General features: G+C 53.8%; 1 protein-coding gene across 3 annotated transcripts in view; it reads left to right on the top strand.

The window, feature by feature from the left end:
- RAP1GAP2 (RAP1 GTPase activating protein 2) overlaps positions 1-12,764 on the top strand; it is a 271,104-nt gene that overhangs the window by 20,570 nt on the left and 237,770 nt on the right. For all 3 annotated transcript variants that reach the window (XM_017867164.1, XM_017867151.1, XM_017867163.1), the window contains exon 2: positions 654-689. In XM_017867164.1, the coding sequence (XP_017722653.1) occupies positions 667-689 (23 nt within the window). In that variant the 5' untranslated portion in view covers positions 654-666. The remainder of the gene's footprint in view (positions 1-653; positions 690-12,764) is intronic.

The following is a 12,764-nucleotide window of genomic DNA, read 5'->3' on the forward strand; positions in this document are numbered from 1 at the left end:
AGTGGCGCTGCCTCCCCTTCCAGCGAGGGCGGGCGCAGGCTGGGGGTGGAGGAGCTGGCTGTGAGGGCGGTCTGCAGCAAACGTGATCTTCCCCGCTCTGAACCCCTGTGCCTGATGCAACCCACCAGGGTCTGCCCCAGGTGTGAGGTCTGCCTCCCTGGATGGACTGGTAGCTCCTGGGGCGGGAGGATCCCTGGTGCTGGGGATGCTTGCATCTTCCCAAAGCAGACGCCTGGGAAATATGGATGTCTACCCCACATCCATGTTGACATCCGTGCTGACCCACGAAGCTGGGTTGCCAGGTCCTCTTGTGAGGGTCGCCATCATAAAGGGAGAGGCTGCACACAAAGTGCTTGCGATCCCTGGGCCTGATGTGAGATACCTGAATTCAGACTGGGCCAGTGATTTTACCTTTCTGAGCCTCGGTTTCCTCATCTCTGAACTGGGGAGAATAATAATCTGTTATAGGGCGGCGTATGGCCCCAGCCCTCCCAGCACTCCTCTGCTAGCGGAGAACTGGCCCCTTTAGCCAGTGCCCGACAGAGCCCTGCTGTCTGGTGGTTTGGGCTGCCCCGGGGACTCCTCCCGAGCAGATGCTATGTGGGAGTCTTCAGGCTCAGCACTGACTGGAGCTCTTGCTTTTCTCTTGGCAGGATCGACAAGACCATGCTGGCAAGTCTGAAGGTCAAGTAAGTAGCAATTTCCTGTTCTGTAAAGGTCAGAGATGACGCGGATCGGAGCGCCGCTGGGCCCTCGTTCCCCCAGGTTGTGGGAGACACAAGAGGGGCTGTCATGTTTGTCTGAGTCTAGTCCGAGTCCATGGTGCCTCCAGATCGGAGGAGGCTGGACAAACTCTTATTCTGGGGGTGTTCAGGGAGAGGTAGAGGTGGGAATGGAATCACCAGAGGCCAGAATGGTGGGAGTGTGTGTAGCAGGTGTAGCATTCGGGCCCATTATCTTTCCTTTTTTTTTTTTTTGGCATAGTCTCAGCTCTGTCCAGGCTGGAGTGCAGTGGCCCAATCTCTGCTCACTGCAACCTCCGCCTCCCGGGTTCAAGTGATTCTCCTGCCTCAGTCTCCCAAGTAGCTGGGATTACAGGCGTGCGCCACCACACCCGGCTATTTTTTGTATTTTCAGTAGAGATGGAGTTTCACCATGTTGGCCAGGCTGGTCTCGATCTCTTGACCTTGTGGTCTGCCCACCTAGGCCTCCCAAAGTGCTGGGATTACAGGCGTGAGCCACCGTGCCCACCCAGGTGCATTATCTTCCTATCACTTTAATTTTTAGAAAGATAATTTTTTTTTTTATTTTCTTGAGACGGAGTCTCGCTCTGTCACCCGGGCTGGAGTGCAGTGGCCGGATCTCAGCTCACTGCAAGCTCCGCCTCCCGGGTTCTGGCCATTCTCCTGTAGCTGGGACTACAGGCACCCGCCACCTCGCCCGGCTAGTTTTTTTGTATTTTTTAGTAGAGACAGGGTTTCACCGTGTTAGCCAGGATGGTCTCGATCTCCTGACCTCGTGATCTGCCTGTCTCAGCCTCCCAAAGTGCTGGGATTACAGGCTTGAGCCACCGCGCCCGGCCAGAAAGATAATTTTATTAGGCTGGGCATGGTGGCTCACACCTGTAATCCCAGCACTTTGGGAGGCTGAGGTGGGTAGATCACCTGAGGTCAGGAGTTCCAGACCAGCCTGGCCAACATGGTGAAACCCCATCTCTACTAAAATACAAAATTAGCTGGGCATGGTGGTGCGTGCCTGTAGTCCCAGCTACTTGGGAGGCTGAGGCAGGAGAATCACTTGAACCCGGGAGGCGGAGGTTGCAGTGAGCTGAGATCGCGCCACTGCACTCCAGCCTGGGTGACAGAGCGAGACTGTCTTAAAAAAAAAAAAAAGAAAGATAATTATATTTTTTATCACTTTAATTGTTATGTGAAGTCCCAATCCTGTCAGTGACTTTCTGACCTTCCCCACCTACTAGGACCTGACTAAACACTCCAGGGTGTGTGTATATGTGTGTGTGTGTGGTGTCAGCTGCTCATCAAGTCATTTGTTGCCAGGTATGTCAGCATGGGCAGCCTGGCCCTGAGGCTTTCTGAGGCTTCCAGGCCAGATTCAGGGTCTGGGAATTGCCTGCCTCGATTTACTGTGTGTCTTTTGGTTCGTCTGCTGAGATCCTAAGCAGGCACAGCCCTCTCCTAGAACCTCTGACCTCTCCTCCCTCACCACCTTCATTCCTTTTTCCTCTGTGTTTCTGGTTAGACCATTTTGTCTGCATCCTGATCTCCTTTTTCCTTTGAGACTTCACCAAAGCGTAGCCTGCTTCCAGCTGCACCCCTCCTGTGGGGCCATGAGTCCTGACTCACCATCTGCTCCAGTGGAGTGAATTGAAAAGGAGGGAAATTCTAGGAGGGAAAAAGCATTGGCCTCTAGCTGAAAATATTCTCCCGGCACATGTGAATTTACTGTTGCATGGAAAATTCCTCCAATGAGTCGCCCTCCTTCCGAGGCAGCTCCTCTGGGTTGTCACTCCCCCGTCTTGGCAGAAGGTTTTTCCTGCCTGGTCTCCCTCTGTCATGCCATTCAGTTGCCGGCACTGGTTGTCTATCCCCTGGATGCAGGTCCCTGAGCAAAGTATGGCCAGTCTTGAGGGTTGGCATAGAAGAGGGTCAAAATAAGAGGCTTCCCACTTTGGTTGGTTTTGCTCAGAAAGATGAGGCTGGGCAGTTAGCAGGGCCGGGATGGAGGACAGACTGTTCTTGCCCTTCAAGGGCTTTCACTTTCTCTGTTGAGCTGATGCCAGGAAGTCAGACACGGTGGTTCACGCCTGTAATCTCAGCACTTTGGGAGGCTGAAGCGGGTGGATCGCCTAGGGTCAGGAGTTCGAGACCAGCCTGGCCAGCATGGTGAAACCCTATCTCTACTAAAAATAGAAAAAATTAGCTGGGTGTGGTGGCGGGCGCCTGTAATTCCAGCTACTCGGGAGACTGAGGCAGGCGAATCACTTGAACCCGGGAGGTGGAGGTTGTAGTGAGCCGAGATCAGACCACAGCCTGGGAGACAAGAGTGAAACGCCGTCTCAAAAAAAAAAAAAGTCTAGAGCAGATGCCAGGAGTGCCATGGAGTAGTCCTGAAAGACTGCCTGGAGGATGTGGCCTCTAAAGTAGCTCTTAGAGATGAAGCAGGATAGCGGGATCCCCATGCCTGTGCTGGCTGGGCATGGTGTGTGCATCAGTGCAGATACCATTCAATCTGGAGCTGTCAGGGCGAGTCACCCAGGGCAAGATGCTTCCCTTCTTTGGGCTTTAGTTTCCATATCTTTTGTCCAGCGGGCACAGTCATGTCTGGTTTTCCTAGAGCTTTCTAGAGCACATTTGAATACTAAGTGAGATGCCAGGCATGAAGCCGAACTACTAAGGGGTGTAGAATGGTAAGAGTGTTCTTTTGGTGCTGTTTTGGGACATCTAGTTCAATTTCACAATCGTTTATCGAGGGAGGACCTGTTTGTAAATATAGTATTTGTAACCTGGAAGTGCACCAGTCACAGGGTAGAGTGAAAAGCTGGGGGCGTGGGCCAGGGTTGAGATTGGGACCCCACTGAGTGATTATTTGGGAAGGTGATATTGGGATGATGGCTTGGGACAGTGTGTAGCACTGTGTTCCAAGTTTTATTGGTTAAGATTCCTTTGATTGCAAGAAACAAAAACCCAGTGTCATCTGGTTAAGCAAAAGATGGAATTTATGGGAAAGAAAGCGGGGTGCCCCAGGGAACTGAAGGGGAGGAAGCAAAGCCAGAGCTCTGGAGTGGTTGAACCAGGAACTGGAAACCCATCGCCATGAAAATCCCAGCGAGCTTCTTTGCAGACATTGATAAGCTGATCCTGAGATTCGCATAGAAGTTCAAAGATAATCTGGAAAAAGAAGAAGAAAGTTGGTGGACTCATTCTTCCTGATTTCAAAACATATTGCGGCCAGGCGCGGTGGCCCATACCTGTAATCCCAGCACTTTTGGAGGCCAAGGCGGGCGGATCATTTGAGGTCAGGAGCTTCCAACCAGCCTGACCAACATGGTGAAATCCTGTCTTACTGAAAATGCAAAAATTAGCCAGGCATGGTGGCGGGCGCCTGTAGTCCCAGCTACTTGGGAGGCTGAGGCAGGAGAATCACTTGAACCCAGGAGGTGGAGGTTGCCGTGAGCTGAGATCACACTATTACACTGCAGCCTGGGTGACAGAGCGAGACTCTGTCTCAAAACAAAACAAAACAAAAAACAAAACAAAACAAAAGTATTACAAAGCTATGGTTATTAAGACAGTGTGGTACGGACATAAAGATGGACAGATGGATCCAGTAGAATTCAGAGTTCAGAAATAAGCCCTTGCATTTATGGCCAATTGATGAGGCAGCCAAATGCCCACCGTTGGGGCTCCTGAGTCACCAAGATGCCTCCTCCGTCTGCCTCTGCTGGGTGAGGCATCTCTCCTTCTACAGCAGCTCACTGCATTCCCCACCACGTAGCGGATACTCCTAGGCTGCAGCCCATGCTTCCTGGTTGCCTTGGCTCCCTCCCCAAGGACCTGGTGTCCTTGATGCCTCCGCAGGCGTCCCTGAGGCATGCAGCTCTGACGACGGGGGTCTGGCCTCACCATTATGAAGCATTGACTGTGTGCTAAGGCTTCATTGCACTGTTTTCCTGAGGCTTTGCACCCACCTCATGAAGCAGGTACCATTCCTGTCTGCATTTTACAGATGAGAAAGTGGAGACCCAGAGAGTTTAGGAAACTCGTTCAAGGTCTTCAGGGAGGAAGTCACGGAGTTGGGATTTGAATCTGGGTCTGTGCTTTGTGGGCGGAGCTGAGTGGTTCTCACACCTGCCTCCCGCGCTACTTTCCCATTTTCTTTCCCTGATGTTCTCGGGAGCTGCGTATATAGAATCCGCGGCCGCACAATGCACCTCCGCCTCCACAACACCGTGGGTGAGAAGGCCGCTGGTTTGCTGGGGCCCATCTCCTTGCTGGAGGCCTGGATTGAATGGAGTCTGTGGTGCCTGGGTGAGTTGGACACTCACAAGCAAGGATTTACTTAACTGCAGTGCAGGGGCTGGAACACTGGAGGGGAGGTGGCAACAGTACCGTGCAGGAGAAGGGGCCTTGCATGTGGGATATCGCCCCCGGCTAACACATGGGCAAATCGTTAGCCTCTCTGGGTCAGTTTCCCCGTCTGTAAAGTGGGGGGGTGGATTCGCGTCCAGCCTGCTCTCTTCCAGCCTTGACATTCTAGGAGTTTGCATTCACGTCTTGGGCCCTTTCGCATTTTTCTCAGGACCTTGGTGACGATAGGGGCTCGCTGTTGAGTGAGTGAATGCATGGCTGTGTGAATGGAAGTCTGAGAGCAGGGGCTCTGTGCATTTCGTCTCTGACTCCTTAGGGCCTACACAGTGGCTGGCACAAAGCAGGTTTTCAGTCTGTATTTGCTGAATGAATCAACGGTGGATCATCGTGGTTGGCCCATCACATGCAGGTGGAAGGATGAAGAGAAAGAGACAGGCTGAGCGTAGGGGGATCCGTCTTCTCCAGTCTGCTCTGGGGGCCCGTGGGGCGTGAGGTCCCTGTTGGCCAGGTGCCTGGGGTTTTCTTGTGGAGCTCCTTGAAGGAGCAGCCAGAGGGGGAGGATCTGAGCCGGGAGCCTCCGAGACACTCCTCTTGTCCTTTATTTCTTTTTTGAGATGGCGTCTTGGTCTGTTGCCCAGGCTGGAGTGCAGTGGCGCAATGTCGGCTCGCTGCAACGTCCGTCTCCTGGGTTCAAGCGATTCTCCCACCTCAGCTTCCCGAGTAGCTGGGATTACAGGCGTGCACCACTATGTCCAGCTATTTTTTTTTTTCTTATTTTTAGTAGAGATGGGTTTTCATCATGTTGGCCAGGCTGGTCTCGAAATCCCGACCTCAGGTGATCCACCCACCTCAGCCTTCCAAAGTGTTGGGATTACAGGCGTGAGCCACTGCACTTGGCCAAAACCTCTGCTCCTTTTTGCTGTCCCCTGCACTCCCTCCAGAGAGACCCCTGCATCTTTGCTAAAGAAAGAGATGCGTGTGTGTGTGTGTGTGTGTGTCTGTCTGTCTGTCTGCTGCATGGGCTCCAGCTACCTGAGGTGACTGTCACGCACAGGGGCTGGCTGCGGTGGCCTGGAGTGAGCATGTGGATGGTTCAGGGTAGCCCGTCTCCACTGCTGGGGCACACTCTCATGCATACTCCTGAAGGGTGGGGAAGTCTAAAATCCATTTCCATGTAGGAGAAAAATCCAGCTTTTAAGTGGGTGGCTCCGGCCCTTGCTCCCTAGAAGTGGCACCTCTGGAAAGCGACAAAGCCCGTGATGGGACCTGGGTGTGGCTGTGCTCTCTGATTCCTTTCTTAGGAAAAGGATGCGGAGGGCCTGGAGGAGCTCCTGCCTGGCCGGGCCAGCATGTCAGTTCTACCGTGGTTTGACCAGAAGATACCACACAGCCACCACTATTCTAAGTTTCAGATTTAACCAGCTAAGAATGGAAAATCCTTAGAAAGGAAGGGGCCATGAAGGGCAGGAACGCAGTGTGTCTCCGGGCAGCTTTCCTCGGTCCCTGGAGACTCCAGTGTCAGGTGCTGGAGACATCGTCCATGAGAGCAGGGGCTTGCCACAGCCAGGAAGCTTGATTTCTTCTCTGCCGCAACCCTTTTATTATTATTATTATTAAGAGGGAGTCTTGCTCTGTCGCCCAGGCTGGAGTGCAGTGGCGTGATCTCGGCTCACTGCAACCTCCATCTCCTGGGTTCAAGCGATTCTCCTGCCTCAGCCTCCCAAGTAGCTGGGATTACAGGCACGTGCCACCATGCCCCGCTAATTTTTGTATTTTTCTTAGTAGAGACGGGGTTTTGCCATGTTGACCAGGCTGGTCTCGAACTTGTGACCTCAGATGATCCACTTCCCTCGGCCTCCCAAAGTGCTGGGATTACAGGTGTGAGCCACCGTGTCTGGTTTATTATTATTATTATTATTTATTTTTTTTTTTTTTGAGATGGAGTCGCTCGGTCGCCCAGGCTGGAGTGCCAGTGGCCGGATCTCAGCTCACTGCAAGCTCCGCCTCCCGGTTCACGCATTCTCCTGGCCTCAGCCTCCCGAGTAGCTGACTACAGGCCGCCACCACCTCGCCCGGCTAGTTTTTTGTATTTTTTAGTAGAGACGGGGTTTCACCGTGTTAGGCCAGGATGGTCTCGATCCCTGACCTCATGATCCACCCGTCCGGCCTCAAACAAAGTGCTGAAGATTACAGGCGTGAGCCACCGCGCCCGCCTATATTAATAAAAAAAAAAAAAAAAAAAAAGAAAAAAAAAAGAAAAAAAAAAAAAAAAAAAAAAAAAAAAAAAAAAAAAAAAAAAAAAAAAAAAAAAAAAAAAAAAAAATTATTATTATTATTATTATTATTATTATTTTTGAGACAGAATCTCACTCTCTCTCAGGCTGGAGTGCAGTGGCATGATCTTGGCCACCATGACACCTCTTCCTCCTGGGTTCCATCCTCCTGCTTCAGTCTTCTGAGTAGCTGGGACTACAGATGTGCACTACCACACCTAGCTAATTTTTTTGTATTTTTAGTAGAGATGGGATTTTGCCATGTTGGTCAGGCTGGTCTCAAACTCCTAGCCTCAAGTGATCCACCTGCCTCAGCCTCCCAAAGTGCTGGGATTACAGGCGTGAGTCACCGCGCCTGGTCTGCCACAACTCTTTTAAACTCAGGCTTCCCTCCCCATTCTGTGAGAATTACACATGAGGCGGGGCCCAGTGGCTCATGCCTGTGATCCTAGCACTTTCAGAGGCCAAGGCAGGAGGATTGCTTGAGCCCAGGAGTTTGAGACCAGCCTGGGCAACCTGATGAAACCTCGTTTCTACTAAAAAATACATGCACCACCACGCCTGGCTAATTTTTGTATTTTTAGCAGAGACGGGGTTTCACCATGTGGCCAGGCTGGTCTCAAACTGCTGACCTCAGGTGATCCACCTGCCTCGGCCCCTCAAAGCACTGGGATTACAGGCTTGAGCCACCGCCTCTGGCTGCTGATTCTGATTTAATGACTCTTTTCATTCACCAGTTGAGGCTGCAACTACTAATTCATTTCCCCACCTTTGGCCACCGAGTCAAGAATCCTTGAGGCACCATGACGATGTTCTAGAACCTTCTGGGGCCAACTCATCTTAGTCTGCTCTTCTCCTACGTACCTAGGGCATCTGCTGAGAGTTTGCTGGGGTTGTCAAGGACAGGGGGAGCTTGAGGTTTTTGGGGGTAGACAGCTGAGTCAGTTCAGCCTACATTTACTGGGCACCTACCCTCTGAAGGGAGACAGACAGTTGCCATGGCACGGGACAAGGGCTGCAATGCCCTCAGAAAGGATGGAGGGGGGCCTCCTGGAGACATGGTGATGCCTGAGCTGTCTCCAGGGGTGTGTAAGGTCAGCATGGAGCAGAGAATGCACTCCAGTCAGCCCGACCTCACGAAGGCAGTGGGGTGTGAGGTAGCTCCAGCAGGCAGGACCTGGGAGCAGTTACTATTACCAGACAGAAGCGAGGGTGGGAGTGCAGGGACCTGGGGAAAGGTGGGCCATGTCTAGGAGGGTGGGTGAGCTGTGCTGGAAGCTGGGCTGGATCAAAAGGCTTTGGGCCAGGGGAATGCTATGGTGAGCTCAAGTCTGAGGGCCCCTTTGGCTGACTGGAGGGGTTAGAGAGGAGGCAGGGAGGCTAGGAGGGGATATTGAGACAGCCACGTAAAGAGGTCCCCGGAGGTTCTCCGCTGACCTGCGCCCTGGGGTGGAGCCTCGGGAAGTTCGTGCCGTTTGTGGCGGGGAGGATCCTGGCCATTCCCGTTTGGAGGTGGTAACCTGGGGATCCAGTCTGTGAGATGGGGGCCTGTTAACAGGAACCTCTCTCACTTTGCTGAGTTTTTTTCCTTTCGCCCAAAAAATCCCATTGTTCTCACCCTTCTGTTGTGTCCAAGAGCCTGATCTTTCCTGGTGGTGTAACAAGGACCCCGTTTTGAGACGAACTCAGGAGAAAGTCCTACAATAGTATGGGGCTGGAGGAAGCGGCCTTCCCTGCCTGGAGCTGGTTTGGAAGGTGTGGATGAAGGTGAGAGAAGGGTCAGGTGAGGACGCTCAGAAGGCTTCCTGTGAGCGCTGGGCTGATGCTGGTCCCATTCGTGAAGACAGGGAACTAGTGGGTTTGGGTAGTTTGGGCCCAAACTGGGAGGAGGGAGTAAGGCTCTGAATGTAAAATCTTCCCTTCACTTTCCACTCTCCTGTTCAGTCTGTCTGAGACCCACCTTATACCTCCTGCCCCGCGGAAGAGGGCAGAGGAGAGAGCAGCATCCCGAGGGCTGTGGGGGCTGGTCTGCGGCCGGGGAAGCAGCTGCACGGCGTCCCCTCGCTGGCCCGGCTCGGCTCCTGGGTGCCTTTGGCAGGTGAGTTCTGGGTGAGCACTGGCTGGTGTGGCCGCCCTTGTGACTGACAGCTGGTCACACCGCAGAACCCACTGTTAGATACGCTCCAGGTGGATCGAGGAGAACGTGCCCATTTCTGTCTGGAGTGGCAGGCTCTGGTTCGTTGATTTCTTCAGGATGGGCCCTGTGCCTGAGGACAGTGTTGGCGTGTGTGGGTGTGCGTGGGTGTGTGCAGAAACGTGTAGGCGTGTGTGCATGCTCGCCCGTGCAGGTGGGCATGAGCGTTGAGGGCCCATGTGGGTGCCTATGTGGTGCCTTTTTTGGCTGTAGCGAGTTCCTATGGTAACCATGAACATGCCTGTTTTGGGATCTGGAGTCTCGGGGCGTGAGTGGCTGCAGAGAGAAGCAAGGAAGGCGAGCACTTAGCCGGCGGTAGGCTGTGGTTTGATTTCATTGCCAAGCACTGGGGCTGCTCCTGGAGGTACCATTTGCCAGGCGGCAAGGTCTGCAGACTCCAGGACCCATGTGCTCCTGGCCCTCCTCCTGGCCAGTCCCTGCCATGCCCAGGAAGCCCTGGTGAGTCCCTGTTCTGCTTTCTCATTGGACAAACAGCTCTCCGGACTTGGCCAGGTCTTGTGGGTATCTGCTGCTGGGCAGGCAGGGAGGCGCCTGGCAGCCCTGGCCAGTAGGTACTAGGAATTGGGTGTCTTCGGAGATAGGTGTGGGACAGTGGGCAGGAGGGGCTTTGCTCATTCATGGAGCCCATAAGGGTGTTTTCCATGTGGCTGGTGGAGTGGCAGGGTCCTTGTGGATCCCATGGACAGGGCTAACTGTGTTAGTGCGAGGGTAAGGGCAAGGATGCCAGAGAGGAAAATGTGGATGGGTGGCCTGTGGCCTGCCAGCCGAGACCCAACCATCCTCAGAGGGCCCCCCTCACCCCATTCAGCTCCCTGGGTCCTCATGAACCCCCAGAGGCCTCTGGCCATGCACTTGGCTTCCTCACTGGTCTCCCCAGGCCCAGAGGCCTGCTGGCCTGGCCTGGATGGGAAGGCTCACGGTCCTGTGGAAGAGGCCAGAGGGCTCTGCCTGGCTCGCTGGGAGCTGGATTTGGCCAAGGCCGGGGAAGAATTGCTCCCACCGGGCTCTGGAGAAAGACTTGTGCTTTCCCAGATTGTGCACCCCTGGTGCTTCTTGTCTACACACTGCAGACCCCTGGGTGTGTCAGGACACCCTTCTCCAGCCACCATGGGAGAGGCTCCTGATGGACAGGGGCCCAATCAGCACTCAGGGGCCATAGAGAGACAACGCTGGTATTGTGGCACCTTCTATCTCCTCCCGCTGACTTCTCTGGGGCAGGTAGCAGGGAGTTGGGGATGCGAGTGTCAATAGGGGCTGTCAGTGGCCCCTCTGGCTTGTGTGGGGAACCCCCTCTCTGCCCCAAGAGTTCTTCCTCTGCCTCTGAGAACGCTCTGGGTAAGACTGTGCTAGGACCAGGGGCCGTGTGTGCAGCAGGAGTTGCTGGAGCTGGACAGAGGGCTGAGGCCCTGGTGAAGGGTGAGGGGAGCATGTGTGGACCTTGCAAGCTTTGTCTGGATCACCCTGGCCTTCCCTCCCTGGGAGGCAGAGTCCAGAACCTAATCCCTGATGGCCTTCCCTGGGGGCGTTGGGAGAGGGAGAGGGGAGCTTGCAGGAGAGACCCCCAGATCTCTGGTCCTTGAATCTTAGGGCTTAAGATTAAAAAAGTCAAATTAGGGCCAGGCACGGTGGCTCACGCCTATAATTCCAGCACTTTGGGAGGCCGAGGCGGGCGGATCACACAAGGTCAGGAGATGGAGACCATCCTGGCTAACATGGTGAAACCCCGTCTCTACTAAAAATGCAAAAAATTAGCTGGGCGTGGTGGCGGGCGCCTGTAGTCCCAGCTACTCGGGAGGCTGAGGCAGGAGAATGGCGTGAACCTGGGAGGCGGAGCTTGCAGTGAGCCGAGATTGCGCCACTGCACTCCAGCCTGAGTGACAGAGCAAGATGCCATCTCAAAAAAAAAAAAAAAGAAAGAAAAGAAAAGTCAAATTAGTCTTTATGCAAATCTCTTGTGCCCCTAAAATTAGTCACCCAGGCTGAGCTTGGTTACCTCTGGGGACAGTGAGCTCATTACTTTGTATGGATACCTATTTTATTGCAGTACAACTTCGCTTGCTCAAAGCTGACCGCTGTTGTCATCTGGAATCTCTGTAACTGCATTGCTTGGTCTAGTCTTGACCCTTGGTCCGCACGTCCCCACCTACCCCCATTCGACAAGGTTCACCCCTTTTTCCCCTAAGAGCCCTGCAGACACTGGAAGGCTGCTTTTTCACCCTGAGTCTACTCTTCCCTCCCGTTGGCTGGTCACCTCGGCCTCTTTGGCTATATTTGGGATTCCTCGCCTGCCTGGGCTGATCTTTGTCGGAAGGGCTCAGGTTTTGCAGGCAGCCTGCAGGAGCCCCATGGACACAAGGATGGACAGCTGGAGGCGATGAGCCTCACCCTCCTGATTTGCAGACCAGTAGCTGAGACCTGGGCAGGGGTGCTGCCCGCTGGTGATAGGTCAACACAGAGGTGGTCAGGGCAGGGCTGGGACGTGAGGGGCAGCTCTCGGTGCCTGTGACGTGCCGGCCCCTGGTTCTTTTCTTGCTTTTCCAGCAGCTCCATCTTTGCTGCTTTCTGACTTGGGCCCTCAGCTCTTGGGCACTGCAAGAATGCTGGCCCGTCTTAGCGGACCTTCCATTTTATAACAGCAGCTAGAAATCTTGTTTGTTTGCTTGTTTGTTTTTGTTTTTTTGAGACGGAGTCTCGCTCTGTCGCCCAGGCTGGAGTGCAGTGGCGCGATCTCGGCTCACTGCAAGCTCCGCCTCCCAGGTTCAAGCGATTCTCCTGCCTCAGACTCCCGAGTAGCTGGGATTACAGGCACGCACCACCATGTCAGGCTAACTTTTTGTATTTTTTTTTTTTTTTGAGACGGAGTCTCGCTCTGTCGCCTCTTGTCCCGCCCAGGCCCTGAGTGCAGTGCACGAATCTCAGCTCCTGCAAGCCCCCCGCCTCCCGGGGGTGAAAACCGCCTTCTTCCTGCCTCAGCCTCTGAAGGTAGCTGAACTTACAGGGTTGCCCGCCCCCGCGCCTTGGGCTTTTTAGTTTTTTTTTATCTTTTTAGTAAGAGACGGGGTTTTTCCCACCCGTGTTACCCCCCAGGAATAATTGGGTCTCGATCCTTCCTGAAACTTTCATGAATCCGCCGCCTTCGGCCGTCACAAAGGGCTGGGAAAATTACAG

The sequence above is a fragment of the Rhinopithecus bieti genome, unplaced genomic scaffold (genome assembly GCF_001698545.2).
Source record: "Rhinopithecus bieti isolate Rb0 unplaced genomic scaffold, ASM169854v2 scaffold_22, whole genome shotgun sequence".
NCBI lineage: Eukaryota > Metazoa > Chordata > Mammalia > Primates > Cercopithecidae > Rhinopithecus > Rhinopithecus bieti.